This window comes from Wyeomyia smithii, chromosome 2 (genome assembly GCF_029784165.1).
Source record: "Wyeomyia smithii strain HCP4-BCI-WySm-NY-G18 chromosome 2, ASM2978416v1, whole genome shotgun sequence".
In the NCBI taxonomy this organism is placed as follows: Eukaryota; Metazoa; Arthropoda; class Insecta; order Diptera; family Culicidae; genus Wyeomyia; species Wyeomyia smithii.
Window position 1 is genome coordinate 51,829,757 of NC_073695.1, and position 23,396 is coordinate 51,853,152.

At 37.4% G+C, this 23,396-nt stretch overlaps 2 protein-coding genes and 1 long non-coding RNA gene across 5 annotated transcripts in view; 2 read left to right on the plus strand and 1 right to left on the minus strand.

Annotated features, from left to right (window-relative positions):
• Positions 1-23,396, plus strand: part of LOC129719454 (uncharacterized) — a 90,822-nt gene that overhangs the window by 51,046 nt on the left and 16,380 nt on the right. The gene's annotated exons all lie outside the window — the stretch shown is intronic.
• Positions 5,432-7,519, minus strand: LOC129719457 (uncharacterized). Its single transcript, XR_008727214.1, has 3 exons — positions 7,415-7,519; positions 6,101-6,166; positions 5,432-6,038 (listed from the first exon to the last, which is right to left on the minus strand). It is a non-coding gene; the product is annotated as an uncharacterized LOC129719457 (long non-coding RNA).
• Positions 7,315-10,060, plus strand: LOC129719453 (tetracycline resistance protein, class D). Of its 3 annotated transcripts, none has more exons than XM_055670771.1 (7): positions 7,315-7,403; positions 8,016-8,337; positions 8,401-8,845; positions 8,903-9,228; positions 9,288-9,530; positions 9,581-9,821; positions 9,884-10,060. In XM_055670771.1, the coding sequence occupies exons 2-7, from the start codon at positions 8,199-8,201 to the stop codon at positions 9,939-9,941; spliced, it is 1,452 nt and encodes a 483-aa protein (XP_055526746.1). In that variant the 5' UTR covers positions 7,315-7,403; positions 8,016-8,198; the 3' UTR covers positions 9,942-10,060. The 3 variants fall into 3 exon arrangements, with proteins under 3 accessions (XP_055526746.1, XP_055526744.1, XP_055526745.1); XM_055670769.1 differs by lacking the exon at positions 7,315-7,403 and adding an exon at positions 7,535-7,672; XM_055670770.1 differs by lacking the exon at positions 7,315-7,403 and adding an exon at positions 7,602-7,741.

Here is a 23,396-nt window from a genome sequence, read left to right on the forward strand (position 1 = left end):
CACGTGTAGTTTGACGCAAAACTGCTTTTTAATTGCACTTTCGTGCAACTAACGGACGTGCAATTAAAATGCAGTGCAACTAAATCGGGTGCAATTAGCGAACGAGTGCTGTACTGTTATTCAAACTATACAGTAACCGGTACGATTGAACAGTAAAGATGGATTCTATCATTAACTATCCATATAGAAATTGAACATACGCATTAAAATACGTCTGCGATCCGATGTTTTGACGTTGGATTACGTCAATTTTGGGTAATTTTGTGATAAGTTAGTTATATTTATTACTTCATTGCATAACGGTGATGTTGCTCCAAAATATGCACTACTTAATAAATTGTCAGTGGTAACAAGGATGCTAAGGCTGCGAGTAAGTCATTATAGTATTTGTGAGGACAATGAGGCAATCCACGGGTGACGTTTTATTGCTTGTACGCTTGTTATTGTTATTGTTTTTCAAGCTGCAAAACCAAAACACAACCAAAAACAAAAACTTTTATTGTCGGCAACAATATCGAATATGATTTTTTATTGTAGTATGAAGGATCAGATCTCGCGATACTAGAGCAACCGATCGGGTCATATTTATTTTTACGCTTTTCGATCCGGACTGTTTCCAAGTTGCGACCGATCGATAATACCAGTGACTGTCCAAAGATGAAAACAAACTAAAATCAGCTGCTCGCAACTGTCTCGTGGATTGCCTTGAAACAAACCAAGTAAAAACGAAGTGCTTCGCATGTAATCTCTCGCGTAATCTCACACTTGTATAATGTGCCGTGTTGTTTTTTTTTTTTTTTTTTTTATTCTCGATTATTTTCCGTCGGTCTAGTTCCGCCACTGTTGTGGCCAATCACCGACGCCCAGGGAGACGACTCCACACCCAGGACCCTAACTCACGACCCGTTTTTATTAACGAACCGGCGCCAACGGCTTTACTTCCTCATGCGATGGAAGGCGTGATCCCAGAGATTTTTCGCCTCAGAAAATCTCCCGGTGTCGGCTAGGATTGAATCTAGACCAGTTGGGTTGGTTGCGAGTGGATCACGCCACCTCACAACCATCGACACCTATGTCGGCGGTGGGATTCGAACCCAGGCGTCGAGCGTGGTTGGCGGAGACGTCACCAACCACACTAGGCCCCCGCTCTATGTGCCGTGTTGTTGGATTCACTTTGTTTTTTATTAACGGGTAAACTACTAAAATGTATCGGCTACGACCTAGGCGACGAAATAAGGACTGGAAGTTAGGTACATGGAACTATAGATCGGTGAATGCCCCGGATTCTGCTGGATCAGCTACAACCCCATCGCTTCGACATCGTTGCGCTCCAGGAGCTTTGCCGGAAAGGAGAGAAGGTACGGAATAGTCAGGTTGTGTTTATGGTTAGTGCGGATATTGGCTCGGATCTTTGCGCTCAACACTGTCGAACGTATACCAAGCGCGACATTGCCGAACCTCGAGGCTCAACAACAAGCAGCTCCGGAACTCTCAGACTGCGAAGAAATACGCGTAACAGCTCGAAGCGGTACTACCACGGCGAAGGAGCTTGGCGCATCGCCTCACGAGGACGGCTGGTTTAGCATTCGCACATCTATCGGGGAGACCACAACGGCGACACTAGGAGTTGAAGCACCGAGTGGCAGAAACGACTGGGATGACAGGGAGTGCGAGGTAGCGGTGAATGAGAAGAAGAATCGTACCAGGACAGGTAAAAAAGAGAAGCGCCAGCAAAAGGATCGTGAACATGGGGAGCTGGAGCAGCTGTACCGTGCCAGTGCGATACGCGGATGTTCTATGAAAAGGTGAGCCAGTCTCGCAGAGGCTATGTGCCGCATGCCAACTTATGCAACGACGTGGATGGGAACCATCTCACGGATGCCAGCGAGGTGGAAGGAGTACTTCTATGGACACCTGAATGGCGATACAGTAAACAGAAGCGGAGCAGGAACTGACCTAGGAGCACCAGTAGCAGATGATCGAGTACCAGCCCTCTATGTTCACGAAGTTCTTAGTGAGTTCGGAAGGCTAAAGATCAACAAAGCCGCATGTAAATACGGATTGTCGAGCGAGCACTTTAAACATGGGAGAGAGGCACTGGCTAGAGCACTGCAATGGGTCATTTACAGGATTTGGAAGGAGCACAAACTGCCAGACGAGTGGATGGAGAGAGTCGTCTGCCCCATCCACAAAAAAGACGACAAGCTGGAGTGCCGGTATCTCGCTTATCAATGACGCCTACATAATACTCTCACAAACCCTATTCCATCATCTATCATCTTTAACAAGGAGGTTCGTGGGCCAGTACCAAGCGGGCTTCATGGAAATCCGTGCCGCCACGGACCGGATCTTCTCAATCCGACAGATCTAACAGTAATGTGAAACCGACTGAATTCCCAACACTTACGGCTGACAAATTCTGCGGTAGAGCAGGCTCTATTGCTAGTATCGCAGGGTCGGATAGCTGCCGGGTAATCAAGGATATCGCGAATTATAAACAAAAACCAAGAACCTTCACTTTACTGGTACACTTTATTTCGTGTATTTGTGGCGTGTGGGTTTGTAATCACAAATGATGGTGTGGCATGTAATGTCTACTCACTAGTCTTTGCTGCTTAACGTTGCTTATGCTGACGCAGGAGTCCTCTCGACTGCGCAACCAGATGTCGTACCGGTACAAGGCGGATGGCAGGATACCAGGAGCTTAAATATCTCGAACCGAATCTTGCAGGCGTCTTCCCTCCTTGACGTAATCGGCCTGACCGCAATGGCCAGAACCGGGAGGGGACCCTCCACAATGATTAGATTATGTCCGAGGATGTCGATGCTCCTTTACGGGTTAGGCGCGGAACCTTTCCAGGTTCGCGGGCCGAACCGTGTACTGCGCAGTTCCTTCGTAGCGGCGGGTCAATCTGCAAGCGCACTACCAATGACCCCACAGGGGTGGGGTAGGGGGTTGTCCAATTCTAGGTCTTACTCACTGCACAGCACACGGACGCCTGGTGTATATAAAAGCTCCCGAGTCTTCCAGTCTGCTCCCTTTTATAGCTTCAGAGAGTAGTATTCCCTCAAATAGTTTTGCGCTTCATTTGAATCTTCATTTTTGAAGCAGTTTGCGCCATGCTGAATTCAGCCTCATCGACCAAACAGCAATTCGTTTCGTTGCGGCAGTATTTTACCCTAACTGAAATGTTCTGTATCAGGGAGAAACGTGAAGGCTCGAAACATGCAAATAAATAATTAGGTACATAAAAAAACTAAGAATTGTAGCCAACGGTTACACATGTCGCGAGTACCACGTGGCTACATATCACTTCTTCATCAACTCCCCGGCGCACAGTGGGGTATCGCTGACCATCAGCAAAAAAAAAAGATTTTTCGTTAGCTGTATCATAATATTTTTCCTTTATTGCTATAATACTCAAGTGTCTAAATCCAAAATTTAAACGCAATATCATGAAATCCAAATCTTTGCATACTGACGTTTTTTGACATTTTTTTGGAAAAAAGTACATTACTTTGAAATGCTCTGTAGCATCAATGATAGCTACGTGCGTGTTTTGGTTCCTTTGAATCGTGCAGAGTTGAGACAAGATGATAGACTTTCCTGTTTGCTGTTTAACGTCGTCCTCGAGGGTGTGATCCGGAGGGCGAGCATCGACACGAGAAGCACGATTTTTCCAAGGCCTGTTCAGCTTCTGGGCTTTGCGGATGACTTTAATATCATCCAGGGTTGATATTTGTTGACACTCTTGAGTGAAAGTGAAAAAAAGCATCCATAAACGTTTTTTTTTTACAATCCTTTCAGAGTTTTCCCATCCCGCTTTTTGCATGGAAGTGAACTGTCAAAACACCTCATTATATTTCATGCGATGGAAGCAAGACAACACAAAATCAGTTTATCAGTTAACGAAGATTGTCAAGGCATCGGTCAGTGTCAGTGAAAAAGTGTTTCGGTAAGGTTCATTTTGGTTGAGTGGACTGTTTGTTTTTCTTTTCCGCTTTGAAGTGAATATCATTGGATTTGTCGTTAAATTTTATTCCGTAACCGTGAACGATGCGCGTGATCTATTTCATCTGAGTATAACAGCACGTTACTAGGACGAAAATCTAGTGTTTCTGAAAGAGAGCTGCGATCATTGGAAGTGAAAATTGAAAATGATTGGCTGTAATTTTCGAAGAATTTTGCTCGGGAAAATGACTTTTATCAGCACTGATCATAACACGTAACTTTGCGACGGCGAAGGGAACTTTTTTTTGTAAGATTTGGACCACTGCGGCCATTGTTTTGATCTTTTGTGGTAGAAGAAAACTTAGTGAAAGCCAAAGCCGGATGAATCGGTATGGTCAGCGTTGCCAGGTCATTTTTCAAAAATCTGGAAAAGGCAAAATAAAAATCTGGCAGTCATTTCGTGGGGTGAAAGGTTAATTTTTCGAATAAAAGTCTTGGGGTACGCAAAATTTGAGGTGACAAAATTGCAAAATTTCGCGCCAAAATTGAAGTGATGACCTTTTTGCGGAACAGAGAAAATAAAATCTGGATCATCCATGAAAAATCTGGATAATTGGACGTCAATGCTGTCTACCTGGATACATGTTCAAAAATCTGGATAATCCAGCTAAATCTGGATACCTGGCAACGCTGGGTATGGTAGCCTTCAAGCGTAACGATCATCTATTTCTGTACCGTTCATCACAACACTTCCTTTCATGCCGTCACAATTTGCTTCTATTTGCTTTGGGGCACAATTATTGTACAAAAGTAAGTAATATCACTTAGAATATCACATTACATACAAAAATCTTAAGAAATTGCTCAAAATTATCCGATATGCTGTCAATAACTGCAGTCAACATTTGGTCGGTTTGCCCGAATCGACATAAGATAAGGGTAAACTGACCATTTTTCGGGTGCCAGTGCCAGTGATGTTGGTAACGCATCAAATGTATGGTAGCTGACAGCGGTGCCATCCCCGTGGGTAAAACCAACAGTACAGTAGAATATATGTGGAGCAGAGCGCCGGTAGTTTCTCTTCGACTTCGACGACTTCTATTCGCGTGCAATCAAAACTGCGATGCTGCTACTGATGGTGATTGAAAGTTTATCTCATGAATATGATTACCATAAAAACCATAAATTACTCAACAAGAATTGAACATTTTTGCAACGGTCATAAGTTATTTTTATTTATTTTTTATTTTCGATATTCACCAAATAATCGTGACCGACATAATATCGAACGAGTAAGTTCCTAAAAATCCTAATTTATAGGAGATATTAATATTCTTTTATTAGCTGTCTTCGTAATACAGTGAATGTAATTGTTAGTAAATGTAACAAACTTGTGAAGCAAAAAAATGTTGTTTGCACAAAATAAAAACACTACTGGCACAACATCACCAGGTGTAAATGAAGTTCTTTAGAGTGTAATCAAGTATATTTCTCAAAAAACGAAGGGAGGATGAGAATTAAAATACGTAAATCACTGAACAAACGAATTTATTGTGTCTGTAATTATAGTATTTAGTCCCACGTCACCATTTCATACAACTGTAGGGCTGTATACCTTGCAGTATTTATGTTACTCTAGAGGTCTTCACGTCGATTTTTCGAATGCATTTCTTAATTCTACCAATCAACTGACACTGAAATAGATTCGTTGGGTTGCGTATTTGTAGTTCAAATGTTTTTGGTGTAATATGATGATGCTTCATTCGGCACTTTATTTCAACTCTTGTCAACGTTTTGCGTTTTTTTATGTTGAATACATTGAGCTTGAACCGCAGCATCCGTTGAATCATTGAAGCCTTGTTGTTGAAGTCGCGGCAAGAAGAACAAAGTCCTGCTTTATCCATTACTTTGGCCGGCAATTCAGTTCATTATTGTTACATAGTCGTAACCGGACGCTTTTAAAATGGTTTACAGTGAACTTTTTGCCCAGATTGTTGTGCTGGTCATAAAACTTTGACGCCTTTTAGAAGAGAACTGATACATACTCTTATTTCTCTCTGAGTGTGTTTGTTGTTGAGAAGCAAACCTCAAAAAAAAAAACCAAGATTTGAGTTGTTACCCATTAGGCTTGGAGTTGATAGGATTTACTAACGAACTTTTTCTTCAGTCGCTCTTTATTATTTTCGATTGAGTTTCGTTCTAATAATTTTCCTCCTTGATAGTATGCACACGTACATAAGATGTCAAAAACGACAAAAAACATCAAAATTCTGGTTATTTTGAATTTTAAGTTGTAAAGTAGGCAATGTATGTGATTCTTGTATGAAAGTCATAGGACAAAAAATGTAATTAGTTCATGAGGTAATTTTGAATTTGTTAAAAATAATTGTAACTTCAATACTCATGATAGCAAGAAGCTAATTTTAACGTTTTCAGTTAATATGGAAGGTACTCTACGAAAAAAAAAACAAAAAAAAAGGAGTGACTGTAAGGAGAGCTGATTGTTAAAATAACAAAAAAGCAGTTTGATGTTGATGAAATGTAAAAATCAAACCAGTTTTGCTGGAGTTGCTTTAGCGTGAACAAAAGATTTTAATAAGTGACTATAAACAAATTTTAAATACAGTACAGATTTAATCGTAAATTTACGTGTGTTTTGAAAACTTCACTGTTTGTACATAGACTGCAATTTTAAAAAACAAATCTAGCAACTTATTTTGCTTTACGTGACACGAGACAAGTCTGAAGAAACTTGTCTCGAAGTTACTGACATGAAGAAGTAGAATTTACGACCTCGATTAGACACTGGGCAATATAATTTCGACTCCAGTAACGTTTGGCGCTATATATATAAAGCTGTTACAGATGTCTACAAGCTTTGTCTAAAAAACCTAATCAACCTAATTTCAAATTTCCAATTGACGTAATATATGACCGATCTTTCATGAACGCGATGAACACACACGCATATGTGTTTGTTGCTTCCTTGCTTTGCATGGATCACAGATTGAGTTCATCCTGTTCACTAATCTGTCAAACCAGTGAATAATCTGCTACTCATTCTAATCGCGGCTAATGTATACACAACAAAAGTGCCCGTATTTATTTATGTCGTTTTCGTTTTTGCGGTGTAGCTACCCCGCCGACTACACTTTGTCCTATCACTGTTTTTTTTTTACATTTTCCGGACTATCCCGGACTACCCTTTTTCTGTCCCGGACAGTCCGCGCAAGAAACAGCAGTTTTGAAGACACCAACACATTCTCACGTATGTGTCAAAATCAAAAAAAAAATGTGTCAAAATCGGTTTACTTTGATTATTGTTCTTCGCGTGTCAAACATCAGGTTGAATTTTATTTTGTTATGTCGTCAATTTTCAGTAAATTGGCAAATTTTTCGTACAGTAGCACAAATGCGATAAAAGACAATGGCGATAATGACCAAAACAAAAGTAACAGTAACCTCTGGTATTACCGGTATTACGCACACCATTGCAACTGCTCGGAAAGTGTTTTTTTTTTCAGCTGCAAAGCGTAGTCCGGGACGGGATAGTCCTGCCGTAAAAACGAATTCGACATTACTGTTCACCCTTTTGTTATTGTTTGATAACAGACTGTACTGCGTGCGTATTCCACCCATATCATTCAATAGCATTTTATTTCTAGTAGCAGTCAGAGTAACTTCGAAACGATTGCGACGCGGTTCGCGAGCTTGATAACGGTTGGTGCAGTTAAGCTATTAAACTAAACGGGTTGCTTTTTTCTGCAACATTTGCGGTATATTTGAACCGTACGTGTTTAGATTGTGTTGACATTGATAAGAAAATGTTTTTTGTCCTTCATCTGATATAGGAAATTAGTGTTCTTGTAGAACATTTTTGTAGAAAAGTGTCCATTCAGAATACTGACTCATCTGTTCGAGGTTATCTGTTGGGCCATCTAGAAACAAAATTGAAAAATTACTAACATCTATTAATGAATACAATTTATTGAGTGACTCGTTTGTCTCAGCTGTGAAGTGAATTAAGGATGGTTCGGTTAATAACCCTTTTCCTTACTTAAAGTATATCTCCACTGGATACAAATGCAATAGTCAAGTGCAGTGAATTAGTCGAATTAAATGCTATCAGCTATATAGAAACTGCGTAGCAACGGTCCTCGTGGTGGAAAATGCTAAGAGCCAACTGGAGATGACGGTGATTATTTACTGAGGTGTGCAGTGAGTAAGCAAACATTTGAAAAAAAAAATGGATGAAGCCGAGCAGAGTGCGCAGCTAGAGGGTTCCTGTAGCTTGGATGATCATCATAGTAGATTCGCAAGAAAGTATCGGTACTTCATCCTGGAACCAGCAATTCTACTACTGTTCTATGCTTGGAATGTCTCATGTTAGTATTTTACCAATAAATCTCATGTCCCTAGTCTCAAAATATAATTTCTACATATTTCAGCCGCTGTCTTCACTAACCAAATCGTTTACCAGTCATGTACAGTGACCCTCGGAATTGAAGAGTCCGAGTGTGCCCTACTGGGCACGGAGAATGAAACGGATGCCACCAAGGAGCTAGAAAAAGTAGTTCAACCCTACACGACCAATATACTGATGGTGAAATCTCTCATTGAATCGATTATCCCTGCCCTATGCAGCATGTTTATTGGTCCATGGTCGGATAAATATGGCCGGAAACCCGTTTTACTTGCGAGTATTACCGGATCTTTCTTCAGCTATTCCCTGGTGGCGTTGATATGCTTCTTGTCTGGATGGTACACTATCGATCCGTGGTACTATCTCTTGGCGTTCATTCCTGCGGCCTTGTCCGGTGGTAACTGTGCACTGATTACCGGTGTGTTTTGTTACATCACGGATGTAACTAATGAAGAGAACCGGGCTGTCAAGTAAGTCTTTCAAATTGAAAAAGAAAACGAATCTAATATTAATTTCTTTTTTTCTAGAATGGGCGTTTTAGAAGCAGCGCTGTTTGGTGGTTTACTACTGGGAACTCTAAGTAGCAGTTTTATCTTGCGATGGTCGAATGCCACTGTGGTTTTCGTTGTTGCCGCAGTCGCTATTCTGGGGGCAATTCTCTACATTACATTTTACATTGACGAAAGCATACAACCGAACGAGATGGATAATTCATCGTGCAAACTACGGGAAATTTTCCGCTTCGAGCTTGTTTCGGATTTGTTTAATACTTGTTTCAAAAGAAGGCCAAATTTTGATAGGGTCATCATTTGGCTGGTGATTACCGCGCTAGGCGCTAGCATATTTGCTATGGGTAACAGCAAACTGCGCTAGCATCCTTTCAAACCTTCACTGATAGATTTTAAATTTCAGAGGGAAATGGTACGATAAATTTCCTGTTTCTTCGAGAACGATTCAATTGGACTGTAAAGGAATACTCATTTTACGATGCCACCATAATAGTGTTCATGATCGTTGGTAATCTTGTTGGCATGTATGGCGTAAAGAAATTTTTCGGATTATCTGAAAGCATTCTAGCGGCGATCGGATTTTGCAGCTATGCCATTGATAATGGAATAAAGGGAGTGGCCTATCAACCATGGCATTTGTATTTAGGTGCGTACCCATTAAATAATCCTCAGTTTATACTAACGTTGCCCTTTCAGCTATCGTCGTGTCCATGATGAAGGGCATTGCTGGACCAATGGGTAGAGCAGTTATTTCCAACACTGCTCCTCCGAACGACATCGGTAAAATATTCTCATTAACGACGTCAATCGAGTCACTGACACCACTAATATCAGCTCCGGTGTATACATTTGTATACAAAAAGACTCTCCCGTGGTTTCCGGGTGCATTCAATCTCGTCAGTGCTACGGTGTACTTTTTCTGTTTGTGCCTGATGATGTAAGTTTTATACTTATCTCTTAGTTATGAAAACATGACGTTCTTTTGTTTATACTTTGCAGACTCGTTAGAATATTCGAAGGGATGTACCAAACTACAAGTTATACATCAATTAACTGAAAGCAATATGATTGCGATAATATGTAAAACAATACGATACTATTTTGATATTAAAATATTTTATAGCATGGTTAACGTAATTGGTAACTAGTCAAAATAAACATTTTACAAAACAAAAAGTCACTCAGTTAGTTTTACCTTTATCTTTTAAATTTTTGAAAGCTCATAGAGCAATTCCAAACAGATTATTTTGTCCAAAAGCAATTGAGGATCTACTGTTTCTTGTGAAATTATTTAACAAAAAATATAATGAAGGGAGGTTCGTTTTCACTGTAACTAACAACGGACTACAAAACTAACAATGTTTTTAAATCATCTATTAACCATAAACGGTGCTATAAACAGAAACACATTTGTATTTCATTATGAATAGAGTGTCTTATTATTGAATGTGCGTAAAACAAAATATCATTTTGAAGTATACTGAAAACTACAGATAAACTCTTTCAAAAGCTAGAAGTTGATCCCCAGTAATATACAAAACTGTCAAAAATTCTTCTGCACACAGAAAAAGCAAAATATTTTATTGCTCATCACCATATAGTGACTGTGAAGGAAGAAACCAAAGTGAGGTTCATGATAAAATCATGAAATAAACGATGCTAGAGATTAGAAAACTTAAAAACGTTATGGAAACGACAATTCAACAGTCAAAATAAAAACAAAATCGGGGCTCACTATTTGAAAACAAACAAACAAACAAACATTACCTATGCAAATTAATGATGTACTGAACAAGCACTATATAAAACTGCGATTTACGATGATAGAAAAAAAACATGAAATAAAATGATGAAAAATACTCTAGATCAAACATTGCAAGAAACATTAACGAAAGATAGCTTTGAATAAAGTTTAAAAGTCACTGGCGAGGCGAGTTAAATGTTGAAGTGAAACTTAGCTGGTGACAGGTGAGTGACAGACGAGATACTCGTCCAAAATCCAGTCGGCAAAATTGGTCAAACGAGTAACTCGCCGCTTGCCTCGTCTTCTGTAATAGGAGCCAATAACTCAAATGAAAAATATTTCTTAAACGGGGTTAACAAATTAGGTTATGTGTTTTAGGCTCTAGAATTCGAACCCCGTAAGGATGCACGGTCCTGATATCCATCCTCTCCTCGCATTGTTACACTTGTAAATGCTCCAATTCGGCACAGTCCACCAAACTAATCAAACTAAGCTATTATGGGAGCTCCGTAGCCGCAAGTTTAGAGAGTCCATTTTGACCATCATGTGATTGTGGGTTCAAAACATAGTAGAATCAGGCTATTTGGTTGTCAAAGGACTTTAACATGGGTTCATTCTCAGGCTTCTCACCACACTTATTTAGATATTACTGCCGAGAACTCGGCAGCTGATAAATTCAGCGAAATATTCTACAAGTTTTCGGCAAAATTTCAGAAAACATCGGCAAATGAAATGTCAATGCTCGCTGGTTTACGGTAGATCGATATATTTTCCGAATGTTCGTCGAAATATATTGCTGACATCCGCTAAAAATTCCCCGAGTTCAATTAGCTATTGGGAAGTTTGCCCCGATAAATCAAGTGTGCATACCCTTCCTTCAACACCCCTGTTGACTCTCCTCCTATCAAAAATAATTCCCTCTTATAATAAAACTGGTCTGAGTAACGTATGAAAGTTCTCTCCAGGGAATTGTTAATAGGCGATATTGGTAGGATGGAAAGAGGCTCGGTATAGTAGAGCAATAACCTCGAAACGAAAGGGTGAAACTCCCACACAAGCACGGATATAAATGATGAGCATATCACTTACTTCAATAGTGATACTGCCAATATTATGAAGTGCGGAGTACAGAAAAAAACCCGGGTAATAACACAATAGGTCAAAATGTTTTTGGTCGCAGTGATAAGTCCATACAGGAAGAAAAATAAAGCTATTTTTACCACTAACCTTAGCAGTATCGACGAAAAAACAGGTTCGCAAGTTTATAACACTTCATTTCATATGAATATGATCATTTTATCGCTCTAATCAAAACATTTTTGTAGAATTGTGCTTAATACTACCACTTCTTCATCATTTGCACCATTTTTAAGTATCCCGACTAACTCAACATTTATCGATCAAGGAAAAATCGTTCCCTGAGTTTTCAGCACTTTGGTTAACGATTCACTGCCTTTCAATACGTGAAAACGTTTTTTTTAAATTTTACAATCAAAATCACGCACTAAAAAATTCAAAAGGTAAAATTATGATTACGATGCCACTGTTGATTGCGATAGGTGGTAGAGCGAATAATAATAAATAGCACTGTGTAGTGTTGTCATGGTAACGAAACAAAACTACGTAGTAAAATATAAAAATTGGACCGTGGAATGGAGTGAAATTTATCAAAGGGGTGAAATTGATTTTTTTTAAAAAATGTTATAGAATGTTGATCTAAAGATATTAGTTTCCGCCATATCACTCCGTGCCGAATCTAAGCTACTACAAACCATGATGTAACCTAGATGTATCAAAAGCAGGATGGGCCATTTTGGAAAAAAAAATTGCCAGAGACTAGGTTTGTTTATAAACAATTAGTTGAACGTTCCCGGCGATGCTCGGGATCAAAAGTTTCAAAATTAGAAATCATTTTTTATAATTCATTGCATTATTAGCACAACTTACATCAAAAATATTTCACATCTTATACGTCCATCATCCCTCAAAGTACTTTAACATTCTGAGAACGCATAGAACGGAAATACCCATATTGGATTGTATTTTGTGATTTGGGGATGTTTTACAGAAACTGGAAATCGCCATTTCGGATTTCAAAATGACGTATAGAGTTCGGAAGTTTCGGAAGTATTGAAATGGTTGGCCAAATACCACTTTAGATTATTTTCCTGAAACCAGAAGTCGTTATTTTGGAAAATGTTATGTGGGGTCATCCCAGTTCCGAATATACCACACTCGGGTGATATCCGGATATTCGTCAATCGTTCAAAGTAAAACCTCTTTTTATGTAACTTTTAGAAGAAAGAAATCAACGTACACACTTAGATAATATCACCGAGTACGGTAAAATGAATTACCGAGATTTCAACAGCTGAGATCTCGGTAAAAATCTCGGTAATACATCGAAATACCGACTTTCTGTAAAATCAACAATTGGCAACTTATCAAACTTTAACGTGATTCTAGGTAATATTTTACCGGGACTCGGAAATTTCAACTGTCGAATTATTACGAAAATTTCGGTAAAATTTACTGAAGTACGCATTTTGCGATTTCTCTGATAAATCCAGGAAATGATGAAAACGATTGATTATCCGTATAATTTTATTAATTATTTTGTAAATGATTCAACTTATTACAGCATTGGTAGAAACAGGAGAGTTGTGTTGCTTCCTGGAAATAAAACAACATCCATCACTGCAACTTCCATCCTGTGAAGCTAGTCGTTAACCTACAAAATTGAGTAAGGAAAGAATTAATTGTTTTCTTTTAGTATTATATTTGCAATAAACACAAACAAGATCTGAGAAATAATATTGTATACCTACTCAACATTTTAGGTTAATCTGAATATCACAGATTTCTCCTGAATGATAATTAACCGCGAAACCGGTTCCTTTCACATCTAAACCGAAACACGAACATAACTGATAGTGAAGCTTTCGTTATTTTGACAGTTCTATTTTTCGGAATCTCGGTAAGAGCTTTTTTGGTTCAACGAGATCTCGGTTAAATGATGTCAAGCTTCCGAGATTCGGTATTTTAGTTTACTGAACTCGGAAATTTGCTGTTTTACTGATTGTTTTCGGCAAACAAATTTACGGTATTCCGGTAAAAACATTCGGTTTCCGATTTCTCAGTAATTTTGTTACGGAACAACGGTAAACGAAAATGTTTTCAAGTAGTTCGGTATTTTACTTTACCGAGAAAACATTATGCAGTTAAGTGTGTAAGAAGAATTTTGCGTGACCATTCATGCTTAGTTCTCTTCTATAATCATATTCAAAGAGATAACATGTGAATTTTTATAACGAAAATGTTTGTTGGTATCCAAGGATCACGTCTGAGAAGAAGTTAACGTTTTAATCCACATAACTACGTGGAAATTTAAAAAAAAGATTAAACCAATGAATGCGGCCTTTCTTCCAGCCAAATGTCCCAAAATCTAGTTTTGGTAAAAGTAAAAAAGTATTTCGGATCCCGTAATGTGTTACTATTCACAAACCTACGAAAACATCAGAAATGTAATTTTTTTCTGCTCGACTCGCACCAAATTAAAACATAAATTCTTCTGCTAGAAAATATTTGTAGATGTTGAAAGGAACAACGAACATTTGATTGAAAAAAAAAAAAATTACACACGAATGAGCTCATGCTTAAAAAGTCAAAATTTTGCATGTATCATATGTATAAAAAATAAATTTCAAAAAGAGTATTTTAATGTGTTTTTCTGTATGCAGAAAATCATCTTCAAACATACGTAGTTTTCAAAGTAATATCTCAACTTTTAGCAATAAGATACCCATTATTTTTCCTCAAATGTCTTTCCTGAACATTAACAAACATTTCAATGAAGAACAATTACATATTATAGCTTTGAATTTTGATTTAGAGGCAAATTGAGTTCAAATATTCATGATTTTGCTTGTTTAACGTAGTGTTCTGAATAATATCTCAATTTTCAGTAATCAAAAATCTGTTATTTTTACTCAAAAGCCTTTCTTGAACATAAACAAACGTTTCAATAGAAAAAATCATATATCATAGCTTTAAATTTGGACTTAGAGACAAATTGAGCCAAAGTATTCATGATATTGCATGTTTTACTTAGTTTTGTGAATAATATCTCTAGTTTCAGTTATCAGATAACTATTATTTCTTCTCGAATGTCATTCCTGAATAACAACGAACATTTTATTGAAAAAAAAATCACGTGTCATCGCTTTGAATTTCGATTTAGAGACAAATTGAGCTAAAAAAAATCACAGGAGGGTTGTGTGCAAAGCCACGACCGCAAGCTTGAAGAGAATACTTTTACAAGAAAGATAACCCGGCTGCTTGCTCAGTCATTTTGAAATCGGCTTTGTTTCGTATATACCGCTTGTTAAGCACAGTATCAACAAATCGTAATAAACATCACATTGCTGTGCATTTGCAGCAACATCAAACCTCAGTTGCAGTTTATTAATAACCATTCATTATGCTCTTCCAAAAACATTTAGTAGCCTTGAAAAAGGCCGATGCTGTAATTGCAATTTTCATTCAATTATTGCATAAATGCTTCATGATCAGATATACCCGCTGCAACTGCTACGCTATCCGTATCCATGCCACAGTTGTGGCCGCTATATGCTACCAAAGGTATCCGCTGCCCCTGCATCAGCTGGCCCAGCAGCTATAGATGCTGAGATCCGCTGCAACTAGCTGCTACTAAGGGATGACTGCTGTTGTCGCTGTTTAGAACTATAATGAGCGGCTTCGGCTGAAACAGGCTCTTATATAGCATATTTTAAATTGCAAGGTATATGATTCTGTCGACCGTGCTTGGGAAGCAATCATATAACGACCAATCAGAGGTCGAATTTTTCGTTTTGACAAGGCTTGACTATTTTCAATAGTACAATGGTTTGAACAATAAAATTACAATTATCTTTATTTGGGAAGAATCTTAGAAGATTTTCCAATCTATTACTGCAAGAACGAAGGAAATCCATCGAATACTAACCGATTTATTAGCATTTGAAATTGGACATATTCTTCACTTTTTTCGGTTTTAGATTTTCATTTCACATCCCTATGTAGCCGAACTTCCTGAGAGAAGTATTCTACTTCAAAATATGGTTTTGCATTTTTCATGTGGTTTTGTGTAATAATCAGATACCTATTATTTTTGCCTCAAATATCTCTCCTCAACACAACGAACATTTTATTATAGTAAAAATCACAGATCACTGCTTCGAGTTTTGATTTAGAGGCAATTTCAGCATAAAATTCATGATTTTGCATGTTCCACGTAGTTTTGTAAATAATATCTCGAGTATAAGTAATCAGAAACCTGATATTTTTTCTCAAATGTCTTTCTTAAATATCACCGAATATTTTAATGAAAAAAGAATCACATGTCATCGCTTTGAATTTTGATTTAGAGACGAATTAAGTATAAAAAGTCATTATTTTGCATGTTTTACGTAGTTTTGTGAATAATATCTCAAGTTATTGTGATCAGATACTAATAATTTTTCCTCAAATGTCTTTCCTGAACATTAACAAACATTTTAGTGACAAAAGAATCATATGTCATCGCTTTGAATTTTGATTTAGAGGCAAATTTAGCACAAAAAGTCATAATTTTGCATGTTTTACGTAGTTTCGTGAATAAAATCTCAAGTTTTAGTAATTAGATACCTATTGTTTTTCCTCAAATGTCTTTCTTAAACATCAACGAACATTTTAATGAAAAAAGAATCACATGTCATCGCTTTCAATTTTGATTTGGAGACGAATTAAGTATAAAAAGTCATTATTTTGCATGTTTTACGTAGTTTTGTGAATAATATCTCAAGGTTTAGTGATCAGATACTAATAATTTTTCCTAAAATGTCTTTCCTGAACATTAACAAACATTTTAGTGACAAAAGAATCATATGTCATCGCTTTGAATTTTGATTTAGAGGCAAATTTAGCACAGAAAGTCATAATTTTGCATGTTTTACGTAGTTTTGTGAATAAAATCTCAATTTTTAGTATTTAGATACCTATTATTTTTTCTCAGATGTCTTTCCTGAACAACAACGAACATTTTCATGTTAAAAAACCTACATGCCACCGCTTATTATTTTTGATTTAGAACGATTCAAAATGTTCTGTACACCTCAGAGACTGAGGGAATAATATCAATAAGATCAAGCGTTACGGAATTCCATTTTTATATAGTAGAAGAAGAAGAAGAAGACTAATGCATAAAAATTATTGCATCTCATAATATAACATTTGGATGCATTTAAATTATAAGTATGGCAATGCTACATACCTTCCTACCAATATTCATTCATTTGAGAAACAATTTTCAACTTAAAATACCTGAATTTGCGGTATTCATACGCCTGGTTAGTAAGGATATATCAATTAACACGAAAAAGTTATTTGCTGTTGCATAGTGATGCTTCGTCTCCAACCCTCCAAAGTGAAAAAACTTTACTTTTTGGTCAAACCGTTACCACCACATTCTACTCATCATGCAAACAATCCAGTCCAGATAATAACACGGAACGGAATAATCGGCATGGACTATGGCCATCGGAAAAGGACAGCGATAATTGGATATTCGATACTTAGAATGCAAGGATTCTACTCGAACCGGCATTCGTAGGTAGGTATCTCGTAGGAACTGCGGAAAGTGAATGTAGAGGTCGCAGCTATCCAGGAGGTGAGGTGGCCAAAGACGGGAGAACTTGAATTCCCGTGCTAATTGAAAAAAATATGAAGCGTGTCATAAGATGGAGGGCGATCAGTGACCGTATATGCGTATTGAGGATTAAGGGCAAATTCTTCACGTTCACATTACAGCAAATATCATGTAATATCGCATCAAATGACACCAAATTTCCCGTGAAAACAAGATGTATGGATCCTGATATCAAGATACGCGATATCACATGATATCAATAATAGTGTGAACAAGGCATATGGGAATTTAGAGGAGCTTCTACGAAAAGATTGACGGAATCAGGATCCGAAACGTGCCTGCCCCTGTCATGTGTAACGACAAGGAGGGGTACCAGATTACCGATAAATCAGAGGTAGCCAAGCGCTGAAAACCACATTTAAGAGAGGAAGACAGAGATGTCGAAAGAAGCAGGATTGGCATTGAGAATGGTGGACAAGCTGTGGATCCACCAACCATGGACGAGGTGAAGAAAACGGATAAAGAGCTGAAAAACTGCAAGACAGCAAGAAGGACGACATTCCCGTTGAGCATTTCAAAGTCAGGCTAATGAAGAATTGCCCGATCCACAAAAAAAGGCACCGCCTGGACTCTACAGTAGGCTGTCCCAAAAAAAAATCGATGTTGAAAAAGTCAAGGTGCTCAGCCCTAAATTGAAAGATAATGTTATTTATAGCATTTTTGTAGAACATTTCGACTTTCTAAAAAATAGTTTTAGGTTGCCCAAGCGTGATTTATGAAAAAATGACTTTTTCCAGTTACAAACCCACTCGTTTGCACTTTTTTCAACTCTGTTCGATTCCTAAATTTTTCCATATATTTTTTATTTTTGTGGGGTTGTTTTTGAATATTTTGCATGGTTTGGTTCAGCATTGCATTCAATTGTTTGACTCACAGAGCCCATTGAACATCACAAAAAAGTGAATTTTTCTCATAATTTTCAGATAATGCCCTTCAAAATACATATAAAAAATTTTTTTGATCAAGAATTGAAATCTTCATTGCAAAGCGGGATTCAAGACGAAAATTAACATGAAAAACCTAAATTAATCCACCTAGCGTTCAGACCCAGCCTTTCTCATTCAAACTTTTATTTGTAAAAATAGATTTACATGAACGCTTTAATCCAATAAATGTATATTCACTCTTTAGGTTCTAAAATATTGATGTTGTAATCTATACATATAAAAATGTAGTCCGGTCTATCTGTCTGCTTGATCCATATAGGCTCGAAAACTACCGAACCGATCGACGTGAAAATTTGTATGTAGGGGTTTTTGGTTCCGATAAAGGTTCCTATGATAGTTTGAGACCCCTCCCTCTTTTGGAAAGGAGGGGTCCAATACAAATGAAACATACATTTCTGCACAACTCAAGAACAAACCAAGCAAATGAAACCGAATTTGGCTTGTAGATGTTTTAAAGGGTAATAAATATGTCCATAATGATTCGACGCCCCTCCCTGTTCTGGAAGCACATGTGTCTGCACAAATTTCTGCACATCTCGCGAACTAATCAACTAAATGGAACCTTATTTGGCAGGTGAATGTTTTTAGTGGTAACAAATATGTTCCATAATCGACCTCGGGCAACATTTTGGATTGTAAGATAGCAACTTCCGGCTTCTGGAAAACAGCCAAAAATGGACGATTTCCACCCAATATAATAATATCCGGATAAAGAAAGATACACAGGAGCTAAATTCGACCACAGATACCATTTTGAATTCCAAGATGGCGACTTCCGGTTTCGGAAAAACAGACGACTTCAGACACCATTATGAATTGTAGGATGGCAACTTGTGGTTTCTGGAAAACAGCCAAAAATGGCCGATTTTCGTCTAACATGAGTATCTCCGGATCTAGAATGATATACAGCAGCTGAAATCGACCAAAGACCCCATTTTGGATTCTAGGTTGGCGACTTCCGGTTCCTGGGAAACAGCGGAAAACGATCGAATTACACCCAATATGAGTGTTTCTTCAACCAGAATGACGCTCAGAGGCCAGAAATTATCTTGAATACAATTTTGAAATCCAAGATGGCGACTTCCGGTTTGTGAAAAACAGCCTAAAATAACCAAATACCATCCAATATGAGTAACTCTGGAACCAGAATGATGCAATGAGCTAACAATTGACCTCAGGGGCACCATTTTGAATTGCTAAATGGCAACTTATAGGAAACAGTCGAAAATGACCAAATAATACTCAATATGGATATTTCCGCAATCGGGATGATGCATAGAAACCAAACATTGACTCTGGACACCATTTTGAATTTAAAGCGACCACCGAATACCACCCAATATGAATATATTCAGAATTAGCGCGATGTACAGAAGCCAAAAGCCGAGGATGTTGTCATTTCGATAAAACCAATCATTTCAAACGATTTGTCTTTTGAGTTTGATCACATCTTATGGCTGATTCGTCGTGTATTTGTAGACTTTAAACACATCGCAAGGATTTAATGAATTTGGAACGTTCAAATAGTACAAAACCACATTTAAATTATGTGGAGACCACATAAATCAATCAAAGCAGGTATAGTTTTAAATAACCTTTGAAATTCTTTTATTTTCATAACTTTTCAGCCACATATCAAATTGTTATGAAGTTTGTTATTTGTAAGTTTGAGAGATGACTTGTTCGTATGACACTAGTTATGTTCAAATAAGTCATGTAATCTTTGAAATAATAGACTTTCGTTGTTATATTAACAATTTAATACATAACGGTGGCTTAAGTTCAATTATAATCAAATGAAATGGGAACGTATAGGGCAGCCAAACTTTGAAACCACGTGTTCAATCATAATTCATCAGTTAACCCTTAACTAGCCCGCTAATCTGATAATAATATTGATCGAATCGGTTGTGTAGTTTCTGAGATAATAAAGTTTCGTGATTTTCACATTTTGGTATTTTACAGACGAAGTTACAGTCCGATTACAGTAAAAAATAAAATTCTAGACTTATTAGTTGACACTAATTTTGTGGAAATCGGGTCAGCCATCTCTGAGAAAAGTGAGTGAGTTCAAGTAGTCTTCGGAATATGTTCCTTTTCATAGCTGGATTTCACATTTTTAAACATAACAGGCAAAGTAATAGTCCGATTGCAAAACAAATCAACAGGGTCTTATGGGACAAATAGACCTTCTATTTGACACTGATTTTATGAAAACCGGTTCGGCAATCTCCGAGAAACATGAGTGAGATTAAGTAGTCTTCAAAACACGTTTCTTGTCATAACTTTTGAACCACAAGTTCAATCTTTATGAAATTCAAAAGTTAAGGGTAGTTTAGGTAGCCCGTTAATTTGAAACCAATTATGTTCAAATCAGTTGTGTAGTTTTCGAGATAATGATGTTTCGTGATTTTTACATTTTGATACATAACCTCTAAACTAAAAATCCGATTACAATGAAATTTAATAGGGTCTTATGGGACAACGAGACCTTTTATTTGTATTGAATTTCATGAAAATCGGTCCAGCCATCTCTGAGAAAAGTGAGTGAGAATAAAAATCTGCACATACACACACACACACACACACACAGAAAATGCTCAGCTCGTCGAGCTGGTGCACTTTTATACTTTCGGTTTTGCAAGTGATTGCTATACCTTTCTAGAAGAAAGGCAAAAAGGTGCACATACACACGTACACACTCACACACGTACGCACCCACACACACATGTACACCTATACATGCATACATGCAGAGAATGCTCAATTCATCGAACTGAGTCGAGTAATATATGACATTCGACCATTTGGATCACTTTTCTACCTTTTAATTAGCCAGTGATTGTTAGGAGAATCACAACATGTTTACTTTCATTATGTGATTTCACATTTTTATGAACAACGAACAAAATTACAATCCGATTACAATGATATTCAATAGCAACCTATTGGGCAACTAGAGCTTTCATTGAGTGAGTTTAAACAACCTCAGGACAACTTTTCTTTACATAACTTTTGAACTATATGTTCAATCATTACGAAATTTAAAAGTTAAGGGTTTTGGAGACAGCCCGATCATTTGAAACCAGTTTTATTAAAATCGGTTTTGTGGTTTCTGAGATATTGATGTTTCGTGATTTTTATATTTTGATACATAACCTCTAAACTAAAAATCCGATTACAATGAAATTCAATAGCAACCTATGGCGCAACTAGACCGTTCATTTGTAATTAATTTCATGAAAATCGGTCCAGCCATCTCTGAGAAAAGTGAGTAAGAAAAAAAAGGTGCACATACACACACACATACACACATTAAGCCAAGTTAAAGATCTTGGCGTAATTTTGGATAGTCAGCTTACATTCCGGGCACACTACGAAGATGTCATTTTAAGAGCCAACAAGCAACTGGGATTTATTTTTAGAATTGCCGATGGATTCCGCGATCCACTGTGCATGAAAGCTTTGTACTGCGCCCTGGTAAGATCGATGCTCGAATCAGCGGTTGTCGCTTGGTGTCCGTTCAACAAGGTCTGGATCGATCGCATGGAAGCTGTTCAGAAAAAATTCGTGCGTATGGCTCTAAGGCATCTTCCTTGGCATGACGCTACGAGGTTGCCCCCCTATGAGCACCGCTGCATGTTATTGGGGATGGAGACGTTGGAGAGAAGAAGATCTAACGCACAAATTATCTTTGTTGCGAAGGTCCTGAATAATGAAATCGATTCACCCGCTATTCTCGCAGAATTAAATCTCTACGCTCCAGAAGGGAATCTGCGGAGACGTCAGCTTTTGAACTTGGAGGCAAGGTATAGTCGGTACGGCCAGCATGATGCAATTAGGTTTATGTCTACGAGGTTCAACGAGGTTGCAGAACTGTTCGACTTCAACGAACCCATCAACACTTTTTTACGTCGCCTGCGGATTCGCTAATTATTTATTGTTAATCGTCTCTAGCTGTTAATTTTATTCATTAAGACAAAAATTGTCAAATGGAATTTGTAAATATAACATAACATAACATAACATACATACATACATACAGAAAATGCTTAGTTCGTCGAAAGGGGTCGAGTGGTATATGACATTCGGCCATTGGGACCACTTTTATACCTTTGGTTTTTCCAGTGATTGCTATACCTTTCTAGGAGAAAGGCAAAAAGATCCTTGATATTTTATCGGGGGGCTCAGATATTGGCGTTTTTACATGTGATGGAAAACTATGCATTTTGTCAAAAATGCCACTAAAGCTCAATACCTCCATTGCACAGTATTTTATTTTACCGTTTGTGCGTATAATTTCCTAAATAGTGGTGCAAATGATGATTGTAGCCATAAGGTATGTTCGGAGGAGTTTCAGGCTATTCAAAAATGCTTCTTTTAATATAGAAAGATGGGTGATCAATCCACCTATGAGTGAGATGAAAAATTTACTTTTTAATCAGAATAAGATAGACGCAAGGTGTCTTCGACAATGTTTTAGGTTATATTAAAACAAGAAACTTTACCGAAGAAATCATGTTTCTATCTCTTATATATTGAGAGCAACATTGAGTTTTCAAATAGAAGGCACTAAAAATCACAATTTCCGTTCTAACTTTTTTCGCAAATTTTTCCGAATTTTTAAATCTTATAATAAGTTGTAAGCCATCTAAGAATGCATCTGTTTTCTGAACATTGTTATTTTTATCTCCCAAAATGAAACAGTTATTCAACATATTTGTTAAAATGCATAGTTTTCCAACACATGCCAAAATGCCAATATCTCAGCTCCCCGATAAGATATCAAGTATCTTTTTGCATGTAAACTTTTGTCGTAAATCCCGCTTTGCAATGAAAATTTCAGTTCTTGATCACAATTTTTTTTATTTGTGTTTTGTAGGGTTTTATCTAAAAATTATTAGAAAAATTATTTTTTTTGTGATGATTAATGGGCTCTGGGAGTCAAAAAACTGAATGCAATGCTTAACTGAACCATGCAAAATATTCAAAAACAACCCCACAAAAATAAAAAAATATATGGAAAAATTTAGGAATCGAACAGAATTGAAAAAAGTGCAACAGAGTGGGTTTGTA